The sequence below is a fragment of the Pecten maximus genome, chromosome 1, assembly GCF_902652985.1.
Source record: "Pecten maximus chromosome 1, xPecMax1.1, whole genome shotgun sequence".
NCBI lineage: Eukaryota > Metazoa > Mollusca > Bivalvia > Pectinida > Pectinidae > Pecten > Pecten maximus.
Window position 1 is genome coordinate 8,140,881 of NC_047015.1, and position 26,593 is coordinate 8,167,473.

The 26,593-nt window shown below is 37.5% G+C and overlaps 1 protein-coding gene across 1 annotated transcript; it reads right to left on the minus strand.

The window, feature by feature from the left end:
* Positions 1-2,385: 2,385 nt before the first annotated feature.
* LOC117323821 (fidgetin-like protein 1) lies at positions 2,386-25,971 on the minus strand. Its single transcript, XM_033879294.1, has 19 exons — positions 25,808-25,971; positions 24,688-24,843; positions 23,832-23,917; positions 23,154-23,207; positions 22,148-22,230; positions 21,399-21,738; positions 18,590-18,894; positions 16,885-16,989; positions 16,153-16,241; positions 14,874-14,933; positions 14,402-14,540; positions 12,334-12,434; positions 12,152-12,231; positions 11,801-11,871; positions 10,617-10,778; positions 10,091-10,146; positions 9,738-9,901; positions 8,918-9,018; positions 2,386-2,821 (listed from the first exon to the last, which is right to left on the minus strand). Exons 2-19 carry the CDS (start codon positions 24,831-24,833, stop codon positions 2,693-2,695), a joined length of 2,271 nt encoding a protein of 756 aa, XP_033735185.1. The 5' UTR covers positions 24,834-24,843; positions 25,808-25,971; the 3' UTR covers positions 2,386-2,692.
* Positions 25,972-26,593: the final 622 nt, after the last annotated feature.

The window sequence follows — 26,593 nt, forward strand, 5'->3', positions numbered from 1 at the left end:
ATCAGTGTTTTATGAAAGAAGGGATACTATTAGTATATTACACATTAACATGCCATTTTCATTCTTAGAAATATTTCATTAATAACGTATACGTACTTAATGGCCGACACCTATCTGGTGAACACTGCTTATTCAGTAAACATGCATAGAAACGTTTTAACATAAAATAAGCTATTCACTTGACGTTGATGGAGGATAAAATGATGGGGAAATGTTAACAAAAGTGAAATTTTCATTATAAGTTATCGCATACATTGTGCTAGAAATAAAGCAAACGCCGCCGCGCTGTGCCACGCCACGCCACAGCATAAGCTCACCAATTCTTTGAACTAGGATGAGAACTGAACTATCACTTTCAACTGTTAGGCCGAGAACACGGATATATTAAATTCAACTCAAAACATCTAACATATGGCAGCCTACTTTTTATTTTATTTTGTACTAGATAGCTATCTGTCAGCCATTTTCTTTTCCCCAATCAGTCTTTTTGAGCAGCCACAAATAGTAATCCTACACATCAAGCTTGAAAAATATCCCTCCTGTACCACAATAACAAAAAATAAACCATCAAAATCCAAGATTGCCTGCTGTTGACCACTTTGCTTTCCGGATCAGTTGGATGTACACATAAGAACCAAGGGAAACCTACATTGTTTATAGACAAAGATGATGGACAACGGATGTTGGGGAAATTTGGATAGCACACAAGGTCAAAGTGCCCTACTTCTTGATAATGATACGCCACCTCATGTAGACCGACCCATGACCCAGACATAAAGTTCCAGTGACAAGTCATGTAGGAGGTAGAGCCCAGACAAGTATAGTGCTAATGTACAGAAAGACTAGAGGACAAATGGACAATACAAAACTACAGTCCCGTCTCCTCCATCATCAGACAAAATATATTTTGTATGATATTTTCTGTCCATTGTCTGCTAGGTTTTCTTTGGTCAGGACTTTACTTTTATTAGTTGTTGATTCATCAGCCATAAGATTTTGTATAACCTTGTTAAAATGTTTGTTTTTGTTTAACGTCCTATTAACAGCCAGGGTCATTTAAGGACGTGCCAGGTTTTGGAGGTGGAGGAAAGCTGGAGTACCCAGAGAAAAACCACCGGCCTATGGTCAGTACCTGGCAACTGCCCAACGTAGGTTTCAAACTCGCAACCAAGAGGTGGATGGCTAGTGATAAAGTGTCGGGACACCTTGACCACTCGGCCACCGCGGCCCCTCCAGTAGGAGGAGAGAAGAAAGCTGTTTGTATAACCTCTGGGATTGGGAAGTGTTACACACTAAAATAGTGCTCCTTGTACTATTAAAGAGTCTCCCACTAGAACCTCTGTATATTAAAAACAACTCAAACACATATAATAACTTTTTTCATTCTATTTAACATGAACAAATAACAACAAACAAAACATTGGTTTCATACATGTTTGTAAGTCCCTTTTGTTTCTAGGAGACCTATGTAATTGTGTCTACTACTTTATTTTAATTACCCTCGTACCTTTGTTGTCAGATCTAGGTTGATCTTGCCTATTTGTTATGTACCCTTGATAACTTCTCTGTTATGCTAGCATGGTCAGTTATAACACACTAGTTCCCCCCCCCCCCCCCCCCCCCCCTTTTTCTTGATTTTCTCTCAACTTGGTAACTCATTTGCCCTGATTTGCTACCTCTAATCACGAGTTACAATATTGTTTAATACCACACGTTACACTCATCATTGCATTGGTTACTTTTTACTATTTCACATTTTCAACTCCCTTTGATATACAATGTAGATTACCTCCCTTTGATATACAATGTAGATTACCTCCCTTTGATATAACAATGTATATTACCTCCCTTTGATATACAATGTAGATTACCTCCCTTTGATATACAATGAAGATTACCTCCCTTTGATATAACAATGTATATTACCTCCCTTTGATATACAATGTAGATTACCTCCCTTTGATATACAATGTAGATTACCTCCCTTTGATATAACAATGTATATTACCTCCCTTTGATATACAATGTAGTATATACAATGTATATTACCTCCCTTTGATATACAATGTAGATTACCTCCCTTTGATATAACAATGTAGATTACCTCCCTTTGATATACAATGTAGTTTACCATCCTTTGATATACAATGTATATTACCTCCCTTTGATATACAATGTATATTACCTCCCTTTGATATACAATGTAGATTACTTCCCTTTGATATACAATGTAGATTACTTCCCTTTGATATACAATGTAGATTACTTCCCTTTGATATACAATGTATATTACCTCCCTTTGATATACAATGTAGATTACTTCCCTTTGATATACAATGCAGATTACCTCCCTTTGATATACAATGTAGATTACTTCCCTTTGATATACAATGTATATTACCTCCCTTTGATATACAATGTAGATTACTTCCCTTTGATATACAATGTAGATTACTTCCCTTTGATATACAATGTAGATTACTTCCCTTTGATATACAATGTATATTACCTCCCTTTGATATACAATGCAGATTACTTCCCTTTGATATACAATGCAGATTACCTCCCTTTGATATACAATGTAGATTACCTCCCTCTGGTAGACAATGTAGATGACCTTCTGTCGGTTAGTTTATACTATTTCACATTTTTATCTCCATTTAATATACAACGCAGATTACCTCCCATTGGGTTACTTTCCCATACCCACACTTCCATACATTGTATTCCAATCTATGTATAAATCCAGGTCTTTGTCCGATACACTGGCTTTTACTTGCAGGAAAGCTTCTTCAAAATCACAAAATAGAATGGGGCGTACCTGAAAAAGAAATATTCAATGCTTAAGGCTAATTGGATTGAAACTTACAGCACTGTCAGTGTACTTAATTTCATTTCCACGTTTACAATGGCCTTATGCATTCCCTATACATAAACATTCTAAATCAAATATAATAGGTCTTCACAACAGATCTATGGAAACTGTGGAACTGTATAATACATGTATATAGTATATATAAAATATATATATAATGCAAGTCAAAATAGTGCTTGAAACTACAGCAATTTTGAAGTTGGTCTAGGTCATTTCTGCATATATTAACTTGAAGCTGATTAGCACTTTAATCAAATTTTAGAGTAGGCTAGGTTTATTAATGTCAATTAAGTTTCTAGTCCTTCATTGCTGCAAAGCATTTGCCTAATATCACATCTTGGCTATCCAAGAAATCATTGTTTAAAGAATTAAGCCTATTTGAACCCTTTGACCTTGAATGTAAGTCAAGGTTATTCATTTGAACAAACTTGGTTGTCCTTCAACCCAGCATGCTACAGACCCAATATCAACTCCTTGGTCCCCTTGGTAATTAAGAAAAAGTTTAAAGATTTTAACCTATTTGACTCCTGTGACCTTGAACTCATGTCAAGGTAATTCATTTCAACAAACTTGGTTGCCCTTCGCCATAGAATATACAGGCTTAAAATCATATCTCTGGGCCTCTTGGTTATTGAGAAGATATTTAAAGATTTTAGCCTATTTGATTCCTTTGACCTTGAATGTCGGCCAAGGTCATTCATTTGAACAAACTTGGTAGCCCTTCACCCCAGAATGCTAGGGGACTAATATCAGGTCTCTGGGCCTCTTGGTTATTGAGAAGCATACTTTTTAAGATTGAAGACTATCAGATCCATGTAACCTTGATAGTATGAAAAGGTCAATTCTTTGAAAAAAACCTGGTAACCCTTCATACCAGCATGCTACAGGACAAATATCAGGTCTCAGTGTCCCATAGTTATTGAGAACAAGGAGCCGCAAAGCCTGGCATTATCCCCCGCGCCCCGCAGTTGGTATGAAAACCCAAATACATGTATAAATTAAGCTCAAAGTAAGAGTTATTAAGGAAACAGTAATTTGGTATTTTTGATTAAGTCTCCATGGTGACAGAAAAATTACAGAAAATGGAAGGTCCGCAATAGCAAAAGGCACAACTAGTCTGATATATTCAGAAAGTTTCAAGGAGCTGCGTTGAACAGTTTTGGAGTTATAGCCAAGAAACAAAAGGAAACAGTAATTTGGTGTTTTTAATTCAGTTTCCATGGTGACAGAAAAAATACCGAAAATGGAAGGTCCCCAATAGCAAAAGGCACAACTAGGGCACTAGTCTGATATATACAGAATGTTTCAAGGAGCTGCATTGAACGGTTATGAAGTTATAGCACGGGGGGGAAAAGGAAACAATAATTTGGTATTTTTGATTAAGTTTCCATGGTGACAGAAAAAATAACGAAAATGGAAGGTCCGCAATAGCAAAAGGCACAACTAGGGCACTAGCCTGATATATACAGAAAGTTTCAAGGAGCTACGTTGAAACGTTATGGAGTTATAGCCCGGAAACAGTAATTTGGTATTTTTGATTAAGTTTCCATGGTGACAGAAAAAATAACGAAAATGGAAGGTCCGCAATAGCAAAAGGCACAACTAGGGCACTAGCCTGATATATACAGAAAGTTTCAAGGAGCTACGTTGAACGGTTATGGAGTTATAGCCCGGAAACAGTAATTTGGTATTTTTGATTAAGTTTCCATGGTGACAGAAAAAATACCAAAAATGGAAGGTCCGTAATAGCAAAAGGCACAACTAGGGCACTAGTCTGATATATAGAGAAAGTTTCAAGGAGCTGCATTGAACGGTTATGGAGTTATAGCCCGGAAACAGTAATTTGGTATTTTTGATTAAGTTTCCATGGTGACAGAAAAAATACCGAAAATGGAAGGTCCCAAATAGCAAAACGCACAACTAGGGCACTAGTCTGATATATACAGAATGCTTCAAGGAGCTGCGTTGAACAGTTATGGAGATATAGCCCGGAAACAGTAATTTGGTATTTTTGATTAAGTTTCCATGGTGACAGAAAAAATACCGAAAATGGAAGGTCCCAAATAGCAAAAGGCACAACTAGGGCACTAGTCTGATATATACAGAAAGTTTTATGGAGCTGCTTCGAACGGTTTTTGAGTTATAGCCCGGAAACAAAAGGAAACAGTTATTTGGTATTTTTGACTAAGTTTCCATGGTGACAGAAAAAAATACCGAAAATGGAAGGTCCGTAATAGCAAAAGGTACAACCAGGGCACTAGTCTGATATATACAGAAAGTTTCAAGGAGCTGCGTTGAACGGTTATGGAGTTATAGCCCGGAAAAGAATCTCGGACGGATGACGGACGCCGCGCCACGGCATAAGCTCACTTGCCCTTCGGACAGGTGAGCTAAAAATGAAATAAACAAAGGCTAACAATTTTTGCAAAAACAATTAGTCAAATTCTTTATAATCAAACTCAAACACAACTTTATATTCATTATTATTATTTTGATTATCAAGCCTAGCTTTAAGTTAAAAAAAAAAATAAACAAAAAATGTAGATCTCTGGACAAACAAAAGCTGTTGTAGAAAAGCATAGCTCATCTTGCAAATGGTTGTCCGTTAATGATTCAAATATATGAATGTATATTGGATAAATAAGATTTTTATTGTGTACAATATCAGTACCCTAATTCAACTATAAAGTGATGTATTAATGCCTTCCAACACTTGCAACAAAACTTTGTTTTTGTTCACCTACATTTCAACACATGCACCAAAATAATGATATTAGAAAACCAATACCGAGGCTGATGCTGACATGACAACATTAACTTTCCCATTTCTTCTATTAAAGAGATAAGCTAAAAATTGAATACTTCCTATCATGATCATAATATATACCGCTTGAAAGAGATCGTTAAAAAAATTAGGAGGTTGCTGTACAAAGTAAAGTTTACACAGTATGGACTGACGGATGGAAGTACAAGGCATTACCATTATATAGCCATAAAATTTAACTATAAGACTAAGATTGATCTGACACCTACTGTAAGACTGATCTGGCACCTACTGTAAGATTGATCGGGCACCTACAGTAAGATTGATCAGGCACCTACTGAAAGATTGACCTGGCACCTACAGTGAGACTGATCTGACACCTACAGTAAGACTGATCTGACACCTACTGTAAGACTGATCTGGCACCTACTGTAAGACAGATCTGACACCTACTGTAAGGCTGATCTGGCACCTACTGTAAGACTGATCTGACACATACTGTAAGACTGATCTGGCACCTACTGTAAGACTGATCTGGCACCTACTGTAAGATTGATCTGGCACCTACTGTAAGATTGATCTGGCACCTACTGTAAGACTGATCTGACACCTACTGTAAGATTGGTCTGACACCTACTGTAAGATTGGTCTGGCACCTACAGTAAGATTGATCTGGCACCTACTGAAAGATTGATCTGGCACCTACAGTGAGACTGATCTGACACCTACTGTAAGACAGATCTGACACCTACTGTTAAACGGATCTGACACCTACTGTAAGACTGATCGGGTACCTACTGTAAGACTGATCAGGCACCTACAGTAAGATTGATCGGGCACCTACAGTAAGATTGATCTGGCACCTACTGTAAGACTGATCTGGCACCTACTGTAAGATTGATCTGACACCTACTGTAAGACTGATCTGGCACCTACTGTAAGATTGATCTGACACCTACTGTAAGACTGATCTGGCACCTACAGTAAGATTGATCGGGCACCTACTGTAAGACTGATCTGACACCTACAGTAAGACTGATCTGGCACCTACAGTAAGACTGATCTGACACCTACTGTAAGACTGATCTGACACATACTGTAAGACTGATCTGGCACCTACTGTAAGACTGATCTGACACCTACTGTAAGATTGATCTGGCACCTACTGTAAGATTGATCTGGCACCTACTGTAAGACTGATCTGACACCTACAGTAAGACTGATCTGGCACCTACTGTAAGATTGATCGGGCACCTACTGTAAGACAGATCTGACACATACTGTAAGACTGATCTGGCACCTACTGTAAGACAGATCTGGCACCTACTGTATGACTGATCTGGCACCTACTGTAAGATTGATCTGGCACCTACAGTAAGATTGATCTGGCACCTACTGTAAGACTGATCTGGCACCTACTGTAAGATTGATCTAGCACCTACCGTAAGACAGATCTGACACCTACAGTAAGACTGATCTGGCACCTACTGTAAGATTGATCTGGCATCTACAGTTAAACTGATCTGGCACCTACAGTAAGACTGATCTGACACCTACTTTAAGATTAATCTGGCACCTACTGTAAGACTGATCTGACACATACTGTAAGACTGATCTGGCACCTACTGTAAGATTGATCTGGCACCTACAGTAAGATTGATCTGGCACCTACTGAAAGATTGATCTGGCACCTACAGTGAGACTGATCTGACACCTACTATAAAATTGATCTGGCACCTACTGTAAGACTGATCTGACACCTACAGTAAGACTGATCTGACATCTACAGTAAGACTGATCTGGCACCTACTGTAAAACGGATCTGACACCTACTGTAAGACTGATCGGGTACCTACTGTAAGACTGATCAGGCACCTATAGTAAGATTGATCGGGCACCTACAGTAAGATTGATCTGACACCTACTGTAAGACTGATCTGGCACCTACTGTAAGACTGATCTGGCACCTACTGTAAGATTGATCTGACACCTACTGTAAGACTGATCTGGCACCTACTGTAAGATTGATCTGACACCTACTGTAAGACTGATCTGGCACCTACAGTAAGATTGATCGGGCACCTACTGTAAGACTGATCTGACACCTACAGTAAGACTGATCTGGCACCTACAGTAAGACTGATCTGACACCTACTGTAAGACTGATCTGGCACCTACTGTAAGACTGATCTGACACCTACTGTAAGACTGATCTGGCACCTACTGTAAGACTGATCTGACACCTACTGTAAGATTGATCTGGCACCTACTGTAAGATTGATCTGGCACCTACTGTAAGACTGATCTGACACCTACAGTAAGACTGATCTGGCACCTACTGTAAGATTGATCGGGCACCTACTGTAAGACAGATCTGACACATACTGTAAGACTGATCTGGCACCTACTGTAAGACAGATCTGGCACCTACTGTATGACTGATCTGGCACCTACTGTAAGATTGATCTGGCACCTACTCTAAGACTGATCTGACACCTACTGTAAGACTGATCTAGCACCTACTGTAAGACAGATCTGACACCTACAGTAAGACTGATCTGACACCTACTGTAAGATTGATCTGGCATCTACAGTTAAACTGATCTGGCACCTACAGTAAGACTGATCTGACACCTACTTTAAGATTAATCTGGCACCTACAGTAAGACTGATCTGACACCTACAGTAAGACTGATCCGACACCTACTTTAAGATTAATCTGGCACCTACAGTAAGACTGATCTGACACCTACAGTAAGACTGATCTGACACCTACTTTAAGATTAATCTGGCACCTACAGTAAGACTGATCTGACACCTACAGTAAGACTGATCTGGTACCTATTGTAAGATTAATCTGGCACTTACTGTAAGATTGATCTTTCTTCTGTTCCTCTTAATCATTTCAAAGCAAGTGGGACCTACATAAGTAATCTGCGAAAAATCCATCATAACTTTCAGAGAAATAATAACTAACATTTTGTTTTTCTGATCAGTCTCAAAAATCAAATGGACATAACAAGAGACAGTTTGGTTCCTACATCAAGTTTGAGAAAAAGAAAAAGATAGCCATTTTGTTTTCCTGATCAGTCTCAAAATTAAACGGGCACTACTAGAAACAGAGGGGAATCCACAGATCAAGTTTCAGAGGTACCCTTTCAACACTTATCAAGAAATAGTGATAACAAGACTGTTTTATGATGGTACACAGACCAGGTCTAGAACGTCTAAATCATGAATTCCTCAGAATATGATGGATACATGTGAACAGTGCCCACCTCATCAGCAGAGATACTCTCTATGTCACCGAACGACATGCTCCTGATGGGCCCCATCGCTGCCTCTCTACACAGACTTGCCATGTCAGCACCAGAGTAACCTGTAAGTGAGATGGGGATCACACATTAATATAGACTAAGGGAAAAAATGTTCAAGGTCAAACATCAAAGAAGACTGAGGAAAAAGTGTGTTTAAGGTCAAACATCGAAGGAGACTGAGGAAAAAGTGTGTTTAAGGTCAAACATCAAAGGATGCTGTGAGGGAAAGGTGTGTTCAGGGTCAAACAATAAAGGAGACTGCAAGTAAAATGTATGTTCAAGGTCAAACATAGAAGGAGACTGTGAGGAAAATGTGTGTTTAAGGTCAAACATCAAAGGATGCTGTGAGAGAAAGGTTTGTTCAGGGTCAAACAATAAAGGAGACTGCAAGTAAAATGTGTGTTCAAGGTCAAACATTGAAGGAGACTGTGAGGAAAATGTGTGTTTAAGGTCAAACATCAAAGGATGCTGTGAGAGAAAGGTTTGTTCAGGGTCAAACAATAAAGGAGACTGTAAGGAAAATGTGTGTTCAAGGTCAAACAACAAAGGAGACAGAGGAATATGTGTTTAAGGCCAAACATCAAAGTATACTGTTATCTTTAATGTGGGCCAATAGTCGTCATAATTTGAAATTAATCATGTTTTAAGATTGTGAAAAAATTACTACCATACTTATAAATTTGTTTGACTTGATAAGAAATCCTCAAAATGGAATTTGTATGACAAAAATCATGCAAATAGGCACATGGTAAAAACTGTATATGAAATTTCACTAGATGACCTTGAGATTTATCTTGAATGAGCTGGAGTTCATCATCACTTAGTTGGTACCGCTGCTGGGCCAAGAGATTGAGGACAATGTGCTGTCTGGCCTGGGATTCTGGAAGAGGGATGTATAGACGCTTCACAAATCTCCTCCTAGCTGCTTCGTCAATCTCCTGGGGTCTGAGAATAGGTCATTTTTATTAATAGTTTGTGTTACAAAGGTTAAGATATTACTTGTCATGGAATGATAGGAGTTGCTTACTGCTGTTTAATGCTTGGATGATGAAGGACTTATACATTCTTGGTGAACGATTATTAGTATCTCAAGATCATCATTACATACTGTGTGATATGTTAAGTATTACACACCTGTTTGTAGCTCCTATCACAAGGATCCTATCATCAGAGGAAGTAGCAGCACCATCCTAAAACACACAACATTTGTCAATTATCTCCTGGCATAAGTACTGATTTATAGTAAAGCTACAGAACTGTATATCACTGACCAGCAAGAACTGTATATCACTGACCAGCTGTACAAGCCACACAACTGAATATCACATACCACTGACCAGCCAGAACTGTATATCACTGACCAGCAAGAACTATATATCACTGACCAGCAAGCCACAAAACTGCATAACATGTCAATGACCAGCTGTACAAGTCACAGAACTGTATAATATATCACTGACCAGCTGTACAAGCTACAGAACTGCATAACATATCACTGACCAGCTGTACAAGTCACAGAACTGCATAACATATCACTGACCAGCTGTACAAGCCACAAAACTGTATAACATATCACTGACCAGCTGTACAAGTCACAGAACTGTATAACATATCACTGACCATCTGTACAAGTCACATAACTGTATAACATATCACTGACCAGCTGAACAAGAAATTCTGTCTTGATTCGCCTGGATGCCTCATGTTCTCCATCAGATCTTTGTGACAAGAGCGAGTCAATTTCATCAATGAATACAACAGCTGGCTGGTGACAGCGGGCCACAGCAAAGAGTGCTCGCACCATTTTCTCTCCCTCCCCAACCTACAACAAAAGAAACTGTCTTACTAACTAGAACAACTATAGCCTAACTATACTCAAAGTACAGTGATAAGTGAAGTATCTTTTCCAGTATCTTTGATATGTAAAACATGGTTCATATTTCAGTGAAATACTGTCAGATATGTGGAAAGAAGTCAGTATTTCAGTTTAATACTGTCAGATATGTGAAACATAGTAAGTTTACTGTCAGATATGTGAAACACAGTAAATATTTCGGTGATATATATACTGTCAGTTGTGTGAAAGACAGTACATATTTCAGTGAAATACTGTCAGAAATGTGAAACATAGATTTTCATTGACTCACCAATTCATATGTCAGTGACTCACTCATTTAGATATCAGTGAGGATACATACATATTTCAGTGACTCGGGATACATACATTGTATATATTTCAGTGACTCAGGATACATACATTGTATATATTTTAGTGACTCAGGTTACATACATATTTCAGTGACTCAGGATACATACATTGTATATATTTTAGTGATTCAGGATACATACATTGTACATATTTCAGTGACTCAGGTTACATACACATTTTAGTGACCCAGGATACATACATTGTATACATTTCAGTGACCCAGGATACATACATTGTACATATTTTAGTGACTCAGGTTACATACACATTTTAGTGACCCAGGATACATACATTGTACATATTTCAGTGACCCAGGATACATACATTGTACATATTTTAGTGATTCAGGATACATACATTGTACATATTTCAGTGACTCAGGATACATACATTGTACATATTTCAGTGACTCAGGATACATACATTGTACATATTTCAGTGACCCAGGATACACAAAAAAATTGTATATATTTTAGTGACTCAGGATACATACATTGTACATATTTCAGTGACTCAGGATACATACACATTTTAGTGACTCAGGATACATACATTGTACATATTTCAGTGACACAGGATACATACATTGTACATATTTCAGTGACCCAGGATACATACATATTTCAGTGACTCACCCATTTAGACGTCAGTGAGGAAGCACTGATGCTGAAGAATGTAGACCTTGATTGACTGGCAATACACTTCCCTGAAAATGAGATAACTGCAAATTGGCCGAAAGTTACTTATCTTTTACACCATAGATCTCTTGCTGGACCATCAGTACAATGTCATAGATTGAAAATTACTACATTCGACAACAAGCACTTGTTTGTCATCAGATATTTTTCACATTCCCACATTTACAATCTAGAGTAAAACCTGTCAAATCTTATCAAAGAGTCTTTGATAATCTAACCTCAGTAAAATAGATCTGACAAGCCGGGTTTTATTGTCAGCCCACCGAGTGGTATCACCTGACCTCTTACCTATCAGTGTTTTTCCAGTCCCTGGAGGTCCAAACAGAAGCAAACCTTTAGGTGGTCCCCTCAGCCCTTTAAATATGTCACTAAAACAACAACCAAGTGTAAATGTTACCAATGCTATTTTTGTAAATTACTTAAATTTGATAAGAATTTTGACATGAGTGACATAAATGATTGGTACATACGGTCGTAACATTGGCCATACAACAATCTCCTTTATACATTTCTTGGCAAATTCTAAGCCAGCAATGTCAGTCCAGTTCATCTGTGGTCCATTGTCCATGATCTACAATAGAATGTCTTAAAATAAGATTAATACAAAACAGTAGTATAGATAGAGGGGAGGTAATTCACTCGTCAGTACATATATATACAATGCATAACATATTTATAAGAAAAGTTAAGTATCAGCAGCGACAGTCATATTAAGCATGAACTGTGACTGTTGTGTCAAGCATGAACCATGACTTTTGTGTGAAGTATGAACTGTGACTTCCATGTGAACTAAGAACTGTGACTTCCTATGAGGTTTGAACTTAGACTTCCATGTGAGGTATGAGCTGTGACTTCCGTGTGAAGTATGAACTGTGACTTTCGTGTGAAGTATGAACTGTGACTTCCGTGTGAGGTTTGAACTTTGACTTCCATGTGAGGTATGAGCTGTGACTTCCGTGTGAAGTATGAACTGTGACTTCCGTGTGAAGTATGAACTGTGACTTCCGTGTGAAGTATGAACTGTGACTTCCATGTGAAGTATGAACTGTGACTTCCGTGCGAAGTATGAACTGTGATATCCATGTGAAGTATGAACTGTGACTTCCATGTGAGGTTTGAGCTGTGATTTCTGTGTGAAGTATGAACTGTGACTTCCGTGTGAAGTATGAACTGTGACTTCCATGTGAACTAAGAACTGTGATTTCCGTGCGAAGTATGAACTGTGATATCCATGTGAGGTATGAACTGTGATTTCTGTGTGAAGTATGAACTGTGACTTCTGTGTGAAGTATGAACTTTGACTTCCATGTGAAGTATGAACTGTGACTTCTGTGTGAAGTATGAACTGTGACTTCCATGTGAAGTATGAACTTTGACTTCCATGTGAAGTATGAACTGTGACTTCCATGTGAAGTATGAACTGTGACTTCCGTGCGAAGTATGAACTGTGATATCCATGTGAAGTATGAACTGTGACTTCCATGTGAGGTTTGAGCTGTGATTTCTGTGTGAAGTATGAACTGTGACTTCCATGTGAACTAAGAACTGTGACTTCCGTGTGAGGTTTGAACTTTGACTTCCATGTGAGGTATGAGCTGTGACTTCCGTGTGAAGTATGAACTGTGACTTTCGTGTGAAGTATGAACTGTGACTTTCATGTGAACTAAGAACTGTGACTTCCGTGTGAGGTTTGAACTTTGACTTCCATGTGAGGTATGAGCTGTGACTTCCGTGTGAAGTATGAACTGTGACTTTCGTGTGAAGTATGAACTGTGACTTCCGTGTGAAGTATCAACTGTGATATCCATGTGAAGTATCAACTGTGACTTCCATGTGAGGTTTGAGCTGTGATTTCTGTGTGAAGTATGAACTGTGACTTCCGTGTGAAGTATGAACTGTGACTTCCATGTGAAGTATGAACTGTGACTTCCATGTGAGGTTTGAGCTGTGATTTCTGTGTGAAGTATGAACTGTGACTTCCGTGTGAAGTATGAACTGTGACTTCCATGTGAAGTATGAACTGTGACTTCCATGTGAAGTATGAACTGTGACTTCCGTGCGAAGTATGAACTGTGATATCCATGTGAAGTATGAACTGTGACTTCCATGTGAGGTTTGAGCTGTGATTTCTGTGTGAAGTATGAACTGTGACTTCCGTGTGAAGTATGAACTGTGATTTCCGTGCGAAGTATGAACTGTGACTTCCGTGCGAAGTATGAACTGTGACTTCCGTGTGAGGTATGAACTGTGACTTCCGTGTGAAGTATGAACTGTGACTTCCATGTGAAGTATGAACTGTGACTTCCATGTGAATTATGAACTGTGACTTCCGTGTGAATTATGAACTGTGACTTCCGTGTGAAGTATGAACTGTGACTTCCGTGTGAAGTATGAACTGTGACTTCCGTGTGAAGTATGAACTGTGACTTCCATGTGAGGTATGAGCTGTGATTGCTGTGTGAAGTTTGAACTGTGATTTCTGTGTGACCATGACCAGGAAATGAGGACAGAAATGATGCCATTGTAACTGAAGTTTACCTCGTTCATGACCAGTTCTATCATCTTCGGTTCGATTCCCTTCAGTCTTTCATCCTCTGGTTCATCACTGGAAGCAGAAGATGAAGAGGCCCCTTTTCCAAACACTGACTTCTGAACCTTGTTCATGTTTACATCAGGTCTACAAAAACATTGTGTCATTTGAAAATCAAGTTTTTTAAACAATCTTTTAGACATTCATCACACTATCATAGAATAATTTTAATGTTTTCATTGTATTAATGAAAAGCATTAATGAACACTTCTTGCTATACAAATTACAATGAATGCCATTAAAACATTTAAATATAGATTTACATCTCATGTTTCATCGTGGGTCAACACATTACTCTAAAGCTGATACTAAATAATTGGCAAAACTGATTTGTGATAGAATTTCATAAGGGTATATTCTAGTTTTATTATCTATACACATTTGAGGATTTGAAGGACAAGTAAACTGTGACACACTCACCCATCATCTTCCCCCTTATTGATGACTGGAGGTACAAACTTGCCACTGGGACCTGCTCTTCTGTAAAGGTCAAATGGTGGTATACAGTGACGTCTAACGTTTAGGTTAGTCTTCAGTAATACTCCAGTAAAAAACTCGATATATATATATATATATGGATCACAGAAGTAATATAAACAATCATTTTCCGAATAACACTGGATGCTTGCAAACGTATGTCTGCAGGATACGAATTACTTGAAATGTTAATATGGTACAAAGAAGTAATTCCAACAGTATATGGACAATGGAAGATGTCAAATATTTGAGGCAATCTGTCCCTTCATCAAGATACAAAGAACAAACACAATCACATCATATATAAACAGTACAAGAGGCCCAATGGGCCTGTATCACTCACCTGGCTCTAAAAGTCGAGGTCAAGATTCAACATGATTGTATTTAAAGAAACTATTAGTCCCTTGGGGTGGGGAAAGACTCCTGGGCCTATTTTTACATTAGGATTGTGTTAATGTCTTGATACCCAGCAAGGCTATATATGGTTACAATTTTTAATCCCAACCCCATAAGGATGCTACCAGTTAAATTTTGTTCAATTCCAATCAACGGTTATGAAGTTAGGTAATTGTTGACGGATGGACGCCACAGTACGGCAGAAGCTAAACTTGGTCCTTTGGACCATGCAGGTGAGCTAAAAATGAGCTATTAAAGGTTCTTAACATGTTCTCAGTGACCTACCACTACCATAGTTATCATAAATCTTATAACCCTCACTACATCTCCATGGCAACCAAATGATATCCATTGTTTTGGAAAACAGCACCATAATTTCCTATCTCTCAAAATAACCCCCAAAACAATTACATTCCCATTTTCGGCTTAATGAGAGAATATCTCTATCTATCATAAGACTCCTACCGCTACCGTAGTTATTCTGTGATGTGTATATTACCGTGTGCCCAGTAATCTACCACTACCGTAGATATCCTGTGATGTGTATCTTACCGTGTGCCCAGTAACCTCCTACCACTACCGTAGATATCCTGTGATATGTATCTTACTGTGTGCCCAGTAACCTACCACTACCGTAGATATCCTGTGATGTGTATCTTACCGTGTGCCCAGTAACCTCCTACCACTACCGTAGTTATCCTGTGATGTGTATCTTATCGTGTGCCCACTAACCTCCTACCACTACCGTAGTTATCCTGTGATGTGTATCTTACTGTGTGCCCAGTAACCTACCGCTACCGTAGTTATCCTGTGATATTTATCTTACCGTGTGCCGAGAGACTTTCTACAACTACCGTAGGATGCTGTAGAAACTGTGCCACCACCTCCGCCATATTTCTTCTGGTTCTCTAGTTTCTGAAGAAAATTAACAATAAGCAAACACATTAAGTACTGAAAGAAGTTTGAGTTAGATTGGCCAAAGCAAACACTAGAATTTGCATGGAATGTTATTTGTTTATTTATATTCAGTAACATTGACCTTGACATATGAATTTTGACTTTGAGAAGTAATTCTAAGCAAGCTCTTTCAATAAGGAAGCACTGTATGAACTTGAGTTTCATTGGGGCGATGTTCTTCCTTATTGAAGGAGCCTGCTTAGAATCGCTTTGAACTTTGAGCAACATCGGCCCAAGGAAACTCAAGTTATTGCACGGAAATAAAAGTGCTGATCCCAGTGATGGACAGACAGACGGACAGATGGACGGACACGATGATTACTATAGAGCACACCCACTTTCGTATGGAGTCCTAATAATGAATTATGGAAATATGAATATCTTATTTTTTGATACATCAAGATTTATTTTATCAGTATGCCCAAATTTTGTTTAAGCTTTTCATGTTTTTATACAGTAAATCTGTTCATTAAAATAGATGGCAGTAGAGTTACCAGTTACAAGCAACATGTACTACCTTAAGTTGGTGTTTCAACCTTGATCTTGTTAAGGTCATACTGAGATAATTAACTGAGTGATCTTATCATACAAATGTACTAACTAACTGCTCCCTAGCGGTTCTGAAGGCTCCCCCAGTAGTGACTGGAGACTCTTGGTTGTCCAAATTGTCTTCATTACTGTTGAATGGCCTCTTTATACCTCCACCCTAAAAGCAATATAGAGAAAAATAGAACTATTAACTTATCTTAGCTTCATGATGTAGCTAATTTATGTATTTAAATACGTTGAGAATATGCCTGTTTTTTGTTTTGTTTTGCTTCTGTTTTTAATTTTATCACAGAGATGAACATTTCAAGTGTGTCATGGTATAAGTGAAAGAAATAAAAGCATTCAACCCATGAGTAAATTATAACTTAAGTATTCAACCCATGACTAAAATATAAGTTAAGTATTCGTCAAGAAAACAAGAATATTCTACAATTTGTTTTATAAATGTATGAGCTTCGAAGAATAGATTTGAAACTGTTACAAGAAATTATTGTATTGTGACATTACAATGAAACAAGGGCCCAATGGGCCTGAATCGTTCACCTTCTATACAGTGATCCTTTTTTATACATAAACATAATTAAGAACAAGTGCATCAGAGACCATATGTAAAATCTCAGTGCCTCGCTATTATTTGAAAAGGTGTCATTTAAATATTTTGGCCAATTCAACTCTTACAACCTTGAATCATGATCAAAGTCATTCATTTGAACAAACTTCCTAGCCTTCACCCAAGTACGCTAAAAGCCAAACATCAGGTCCCTGAGCCTCTCGGTTATTAAGGAGGAGTTGTTTAAAGATTTTAGCTTATTTGACCCATGTGACCTTGAATGTAGGTCAACTTCATTCTTTGACAGTCCCAATATCAAGCCCCTGAGCCTCTTGGTTATTGAGAAGAAATCATTAAAAGAGTTTAACCTGTTTGACCCCTGTGACCTTGGATATACGTTATGGTCATTCATTCGAACACAATTGGTAGTCCTTTACCCCAGCATGCCACAGACCTAATATCAAGTCCTTGGGCCTCTTGGTTTTAGCCAGTTTGAACCCTGTGACCTTGAATGTAGGTCAACTTCATTCACTTGAACAAACTTGGTAGCCCTTCACCCAAGCATGCTACATGCCCAATATTAGGTCTTTGGGTCTCTTGGTTATTGAGAAGAAGTTGTCTAAATGGAAAAGTTGACACTGAATGACCGTACAGCCAGACGACAGAGCCTGCACCACTTTGGCCAGGTGAGCTAAAAATATCATAAATGCCAGGAAAATGTTTGTTACTTTTACACACTAAATGCTGTTGACTGGTCAGTTTAGTGTAAAAAAAGGACAAAAAGTGCTGTTTGTCACAGTAGAAACTATCAACTCTATTTTCACTGTTAATTTAAACCTATTGCTGCAACATAACGATTAAATCTTCATTTCATATCACCTATTACACATCTCATGTTTATGAAGATATGAAGCATATGCTTGACCCTTGGCTTTTAGCAATTTCAGAAGTCATATCCCTACATGTATTTCTCCAAAATCTGAAGGGTCAAAATATAGTCAAAGAGACATGTTCCTTCAATCCGAAGAGTCAGTTTTCCTTTTAGAAAGTCAAAAACATACTTTCAAGGGTCTACTTGAAGCCCTAAAATATATCTCCTTATTCAGTGCTTTTTAAACTCCATACTACCTGACACATGTGTAAAGGACCTTCTGAAGCCTGATATGTTATTGCTGTAGTGAGAATACAATCTAGATAATGTCATCACCTGTCCTCCTCTCCAGGATTTCTGTTGATTGGTATATTGTCCTCTAAACTGACCACTGTGGTGTTCAGGTTTTCCTCCAAACTGACCATTAGATTGTCCTGGTGCTCCTCTAAACTGACCACTGTTGTGTTCTGACTGTCCTCCAAACTGACCATTAGATTGTCCTGGTGCTCCTCTAAACTGACCACTGTGGTGTTCAGGTTGTCCTCCAAATTGACCATTAGATTGTCCTGGTGCTCCTCTAAACTGACCACTGTTGTGTTCTGACTGTCCTCCAAACTGACCATATACACCTTTGCCTGTGACTACACATGCAAACCATTCAATAATTAATACTCACCGTCATTGAAATCAAACTATGATTTATATTGTTAATATTTTCTTATACTAACATCTCCGTTTGACACAATGCACTTTTGCTATTGCACTAGCCTTGACTTAAAATCTCCACAATAGTCTCTTCCCATTATACTGGACCAGGAAAATAAAAGCTTCAAAAATATTGCCGCACCTAATGCATTTCTGAATACACATTTCCCCCTAGAATGCACTATTGACAAGATCACATTAGCTTATTTACAAAACTCATCAACCAATCAGAAAGCAGTGTGTTAATTAATGATGTAAAGATGCAACTATACATGTAAAGCACAAATACATGTCCAGTCTGACAAGTCCAAACGTCTGATATGTCCAAACGTCTGATATGTCCAAACGTCTGATATGTCCAAACGTCTGATATGTCCAAACATCTGACATGTCTAGGTAGGTAGGGCATTTTTCCCAAAAAATGAAGATATTTAATGCAGGTATTCCTGACATTTTCAACATAAATTATATTTGTTAAAATTCAAAATAAAATCATACTGTTGTAATGATAGGTTTTAAAACATTTATTTCATATTGTAAGGCAGAAAAAATCGCTTAAGCATTTTCAATATTTTAGACGAAATAAACCAAGTCTGACAGTGTTGTTGATGTCCCGTTTGTTTCCCCATTACATGTGATCAGATTGCAGACAAATTAATATTGGTACTCGTCAAGCATTTAAAACACCTCAAACCTCAGTGGTTGATAAAAATTATGGACAGGGCATCCAGTAGGATTAAAATCTCAAGAGTCATTATTTTTTCATTACGTTAATTCCCAGAAAACAAATGTCTTAAATCAGGACAGAGAAAAAAAATCCTGAAAAATTTGTCCGTTTCCGGATTCCAGATCCATTTTTAGAATACTCATCACAACAATCATGGCTGCCGCCAATAGCATGGTGCCAATTTTTGGAGAAACTGACTGCAGTTCTATGTCAACATTTTTTTAATCAATTAAAATATACTGATTTGTAAGCAAATATTGTTAGTTTAGGGTTTGTATAACTTCAATTCCTTTGAAAAATCTACGTTGCAAATTTAATAACATAATTTCACAACAGGTAAGTTGATCATTGGAGACTTCACCGGTGACCCAATTTGGTGAGTTGGACTTTGTTACCATTGGCCGACTCTTTTAATTAACCTATAGGGGTAAATCAGTGTCGCTGACCACAGCTAATATATATCCTCTGTTAAGTCTGTATATATTGGACAACACTTATGACTTATATAGTGCACTAGTGTTGGTCATAATTTGAAGCGTTAAATAAAATTTTGCTGTGTCTGACATTGACCAGAAACAAAATGAATAAAAAAAAACATTTGCAATTTACTTTTTAAAAAAAATATGGGTCGGCAGGATTTTGATGGGTTGGTCATGCAAGGGGAAACAGACAAATTCATAATTGTGGACCAACAGTCTGACATGTCCAACAGTCCGACATGTCCAACAGTCCAACATGTCCAACAGTATAACATGTCCAACTGTCTAACATGTCCAACAGTCTAACAATGTCCAACAGTCTAACATGTCCAACAGTCTAACATGTCCAACAGTCTAACATGTCCAACAGTCTGACATGTCCAACAGTTTAACATGTCCAACAGTCTGACATGTCCAACAGTCTGACATGTCCAGTTTAACATGTCCAACAGTCTGACATGTCCAACTGTCTAACATGTCCAACAGTCTAACAATGTCCAACAGTCTAACATGTCCAACAGTCTGACATGTCCAACAGTCTGACATGTCCAACAGTCTAACATGTCCAACAGTCTAACATGTCCAGTTTAACATGTCCAACAGTCTGACATGTCCAACTGTCTAACATGTTCAACAGTCTAACAATGTCCAACAGTCTGACATGTCCAACAGTCTAACATGTCCAACAGTCTAACATGTCCAACAGTCTGACATGTCCAACAGTCTAACATGTCCAACAGTCTGACATGTCCAACAGTCTGACATGTCCAACAGTCTAACAATGTCCAACAGTCTGACATGTCCAACAGTCTAACATGTCCAACAGTCTAACATGTCCAACAGTCTGACATGTCAAAGAGTCTGACATGTCCAACAGTCTAACATGTCCAACAGTCTGACATGTCCAACAGTCTAACATGTCCAACAGTCTAACATGTCCAACAGTCTAACATGTCCAACTGTCTAACATGTCCAACAGTCTAACATGTCCAACAGTCTGACATGTCCAACAGTCTAACAATGTCCAACAGTCTAACATGTCCAACAGTCTGACATGTCCAACAGTCTAACATGTCCAACAGTCTAACATGTCCAAGAGTCTGACATGTCCAACAGTCTAACATGTCCAACAGTCTAACAATGTCCAACAGTCTGACATGTCCAACAGTCTAACATGTCCATCAGTCTAACAGTCTAATATGTCTAACAGTCTAACATGTCCAATTGGACCTACCATTATTGTTTGAAAACAGCGGCTTTCTGTTCAGAGGCCTAACAAACTGTTGATCATTTTCTCCAAGTTGGTTTTTTTCCATTTGTTGTCTGGCATTGTTTGTATTTGACCAGTTACCTTGGTCTTCTGTATTTAAACGGTCACTGTTGAGGTCTTGGTGTCTGGGAATCGTAGGATCAGAACCGCCATCCATCTCTTGATGACCACTTCTACTATGATGTTTAAAACTGTTGATCTGACCCAAGTCTAGTTCAGATTTTGGAGGGTTTATATTTTTCACTCTTCGGGAAAAAAGAATGGCATTCCTTTGAGATGGAGGCACCAGCATGTCTGCATGTTCCTGAAATGTAAAGTATATTCCAATGCATCAAAAACACTTCCTACCTAGTGTTGTCCTTGACTGTCTTATTGGAATATGGAACTGTAGGTTTTTCATACAGACTACCCTATTAGCATTATCTGTAAGTAAACACCTATGGTATACAGATGATGGCCTCTGTATGTTTTAGGAGGACCAACTGTCATCTTAGCTGAAGCAACATAACATTGGCAGTGTCCTTAGGAAAATATTATAGAAAAAGCTAAAAAATTATTCGCCTGTCAGCAAAACCTGCTCATCAGGATGAGTGCTTTTGGAACCCGATATTTCTGTCAAATTTGATGGGCATACATTTTTTTTTCATTTTACACATTGTTACACATACTGAATGCATAATTGCCCAAATAAACCAAAACATTACAATATTTACTTGACTTTTCTTCATCACATCTTCTACACATTTCATTCCCATCAGTTTCTCCAGTGTTAGTGATGTTTGCCACTTGTTGCTTTCTACAAAAGTAAAATTATTTATACATCTGTTTTAAATACATGAGGTCCAGAGGGCCCACATCGTTCACCTGGATATTTCAGTTATCATGGCAAAATTATTTAAAGTTACATTACAATTTTTTTCTACTTTTTTTGCTGCATCTTCAAACTAAGGTTGTTTTATTTTTTTAATTTCTATTTTGCAATTTTCCCCCTATTAGGCCCCCTCTCTCCAGCCCCAAGGGACCCATACCCTCCAATCATACAACATTAGATCTCCTTTGCCCCTATTGAGCCCTGCCCCTCTGGCCCCAGTGATCACCGGTCAGGTCAGGTGTCATGCCCTCCACCTCTGGGTCGCAAGTTCGAAACCCATGTGGGTCAGTTGGCTGGTACTGACCATAGGCCGGTGGTTTTTCTCGGGGTACTTTCCTCCACCTCCAAAACCAGATACGTCCTTAAATGACCTTGGATGTTAATAGGACATAAACGAAACAAGCCAAACTAAACCCCAGAGGGTTCAATGTCACAATTTATGCAAAATCTGTTCCCCTTCCCCAAGGAGGCTTCTGACTGAATTGGGTTCAAATCCATTCATAACTTTATGACTAGTTAGGGGCAGGTAGAAACACAAATTCATATCATGTTTATAATGTACAGTACATCAAATGTAAGTTTCAAAGAGATAGCCTCACAAGAATCAAATACTGAAATGAACAAAGGGCAAAAACTTTTGCAAAATTAATTGAATCAAAATTCTTTTTAAGGAATCATGTCATATCATGATTATAATGTATACCTAAGCTACAAAAAGATTGGTCTTAAACTGTAGGAGGAGGAGATCTCCGGGCAAACTAAAGTTTAAACTGGACAAATGGACGAATACTTGATGTATAAAACTTCATAAATTGGCTAGTCTGCCTATATACTAATTTGAACCTTACCATTTTTATGAGGGGAACACAAGGCTAAAGCACCTTCTGCAAAGTTGTTTAACCCTAAAAAACAAGCACACAAATTTAAATACATGTTAATATTCCTCCTGTGTTTAAAGTTAACCCTACAAAACAAGCACACAAATACATTACTCTGGACCATATAACTTACAGACTAATGAAATATAAATTCCAGGAATAGAACACTATAACAAACATTGTTTTGTATTTCTACTCATTTTAAGGGAGAAAATCATATAAAAAGAAATACTTTAAGGAATAAGGCAGTCAATTTTGGTATTTGCCCTGGAAAATATTACCATTCATCATAAATATATTACCAAAGTAAGACTTTCCCTTAATTACTAGAAAATCAAAAGTTTTGGCAACCAAGTTTTGTAAATACCTAAATCAGTGCAAAACAATGACATTATATAATTCAGTATCGGTTCAACAAGAATATGCATGAGCAAAATGCTGTGCGGACATGTCACTTGCACCAATGCAACATGACTCGATTCAGCTTTCTTCGTGATCATGTAGCGTTGTTTAATTTGCAAACATCAACCAACTGAAGGTTTTTTTTTTATAGTATAGGCTCGCGTATTTATCTTTAACTGATTTTATTTTTTAATTTTATTTTTTAATTTCACTTTAAAAAGAAATCACAAGAAATATATACAATACCTGTTGTGCTATCCAGGGAGTCTATCAGAGAAGCATAGGAATTATCAAATGGTCGTATTAGATGGCTCGAACTATCAGCAGATATTCTGTAAAAAAAACAAAAGCCTTTAAAGGAAAGCTAGATGTGTTTATACTTTTGATTCATTGCCTATTTCAGAGGTACATCTTATACATTATCTACTGAACTAATTATCAGCTCTGTGATAATAAATGTTTTGTGAAATTTAACTTCATTGTTTTTAAGAAATGCTCTAGAAACTGTCAAATCATTATTAAATGTGGTAACAAGAAAATATGAAAATTTCATCAGAGATAAAAGGCAGTCTTTGACTGATGCACATAGATGGGAACCATAGAAAACCTCTATGTGTAGGGATCTACCCACAGCCGTTTTTATACATTTAAACATAATTATAAATGACATCTATATATACATACAAGCTTAAGCCAAGACCTGAATATTAATTTCCCTGGAATATGTATGTATCACAACACTGAATAGTGAACAATATAGAAACATTGATGCAGAGGATGTTTGGTGTTCATATGTTAAATATATATCCTAAACTAGATCTTTATCTACACAATGTATTCCAAATGTTAACACCCAGATGTAGGTCAAAATGTAGACATGTGAGTAACCTACTTCTGGTATGACACCACTTCACCTTTGTGAATATTTTCCCAAGTATGAATTTCCAGTGACAAGTAGTGTACGAAGTAGTGCCTGGAAAAGATCAAATGCAAGAACAGGAGAAAGAAGGAAAGATGGACGGACAGTATGCAATCCTTAGCCCTCTTTCCAAGTTTGCGTTTCGAATTTCACAGTTCCAGTGTAAATGTTGGTAAGCCTTACATGTTTGCATCAGCTGCCAACCTAAGGCTGGCTATGATCTGCCTCGTGAGGTCAGCTCTCTCCGATACCCGGCCTTCACAGAGTTTTGGATCAAACAATTGGGACTGCAAGTGATGCAAGAACACTTCATCTTCTGGAAATTCCATTGATATAAATCTGTTAATAGAGATTGGATAAGTGAATATGTTTATTTATTTATGTAATTCATTAAATTTATTTAATATATTTATCTATTTACTCTCTATGTATATACGTGTATGGTTTTATTTTTAACTTAACATTATATAATATAAATATAAGAGTATGTGTGAAAGAATGAAAGTAAACAGTAACGTGATAACAATAATAATATCAATATGATATAATCAAGGATGCATGAAAGTAGAATGTGGAGAAATTAAAGATGAATGATGTCTCAGGTGACCTAAAAAGTAGTGAAGTGCACCGCTGAGTAATTGTGTATGAAGAATTTGACAGATCACTGTAACGATTCATTAATTTAGATGAAAGGTATGTGCTATTGAATTATAATTTACTATAGCTAGGTGTTGCTAAAATATTCACATTAAACAATATGTATAAAACAAGATATCAAATAAAATCGGGATAAAATCATAGTCTTCATTGTATTATTGCACAATCAAAAGCACTGATCATGATATCATTGTAATGGTCTCTGTAGGTCTTGGGTAGGCCCTTTTATGCCCTACATGGTACAGTGCAAATATCACTTTCCTAATTTGCTGACAACATTCTCTATGTAAAATTTCAATGCATAACATAGGTAGAAATTATAGTAACACATTTCTTGTGGCACCGTCATTGTTAAAGTTACATGTAGGCTTGAGATCGAGGAAAAGTTTTTCATATTTATAAACTGTGGAGAAAATGGAATAGCGCCCAAAATAAATTTTTTTAAAGTCATGCAGAAAACAAATAAATGCATGGCGCCGTGCCATGATAAATGGGCTCGAGGGAACACTTACTTTGGATATGCATAAATATATAGGCCAACTAGTATAGCTGTGTATTACACTTGCAAAGTTATAACTTATGTATCGTGTCTCTACCCCTCGGACTGTCGGACTCGTGTATGGTCGGAAATGTTTGGGTAACTTACCAAACGCCCGGGTACCAAACCTTCCACTGTAACAATCGTGGACTAGGAGTGTTTATCCATTAATGTATCTAAATGCATTGCCACAAGCATAATATCCCATGCGTTACACAGATAATTGTGTGTTGCCGGTGTAACCATCACGGTCTACTGTTTACAAACTTGCATTCTCCCGCTATAACAATTTCTTACCTCTTCACATAGAAGAGCTTTTGGTGCGTTCGAGTAGGCATATAAAACGGGATCTCACAAATTACCGACAAGAGCCAACAAGAGCGATTAGAAAGTATATTATCAACAACAGAAGAAATGAAGTTAGAAATACCGATTTATACTTATTTAATATAAGATGTGTATCTATATATTGAACAGGAGCTGACAAGAAGTTAGAATTACCGATGAGAGAGAAAATGATAAAATCTTGTGTATGTCTTAATTTCTAATAATTTAACTAACAAGGACTCACACAACTAAATAATTTACTATATGTTATTACTAGTGACCCCATCCTTTCATTCGCTTGTTTGAAGTTCAAATGATGTGAAATTTATATCAAATTAAAGTTTGAAGTCTTTCCTATTGGATAAATGCTGTCAAGACCCTACTCTTCATTCTCGTATATGGAAAGTACCAATTTCATATGTTATTTACTCAAGAAAACAGCTACACGCCTAAGAAACACATTTTCCCCGGGGATTGGTTCAAGTGAAACACCAGCTGTTTGGCTGATTTAGTTGTGCGAGTCCTTTATAACATATTGTGTGAGTCCTTTATAACATATTGAATGTG

Excerpts from the sequence above, each read along its gene's own strand:
- LOC117323821 (XM_033879294.1), bottom strand. The coding sequence starts at position 24,833 with ATGGAATTTCCAGAAGATGAAGTGTTCTTGCATCACTTGCAGTCCCAA. Across the intron at positions 14,541-14,873 it reads AATAAGGGGGAAGATGATGG|ACCTGATGTAAACATGAACA; the intron begins GTGAGTGTGTCA and ends ATGTTTTTGTAG. Across the intron at positions 2,822-8,917 it reads AGAGTATCTCTGCTGATGAG|GTACGCCCCATTCTATTTTG; the intron begins GTGGGCACTGTT and ends TTTCTTTTTCAG.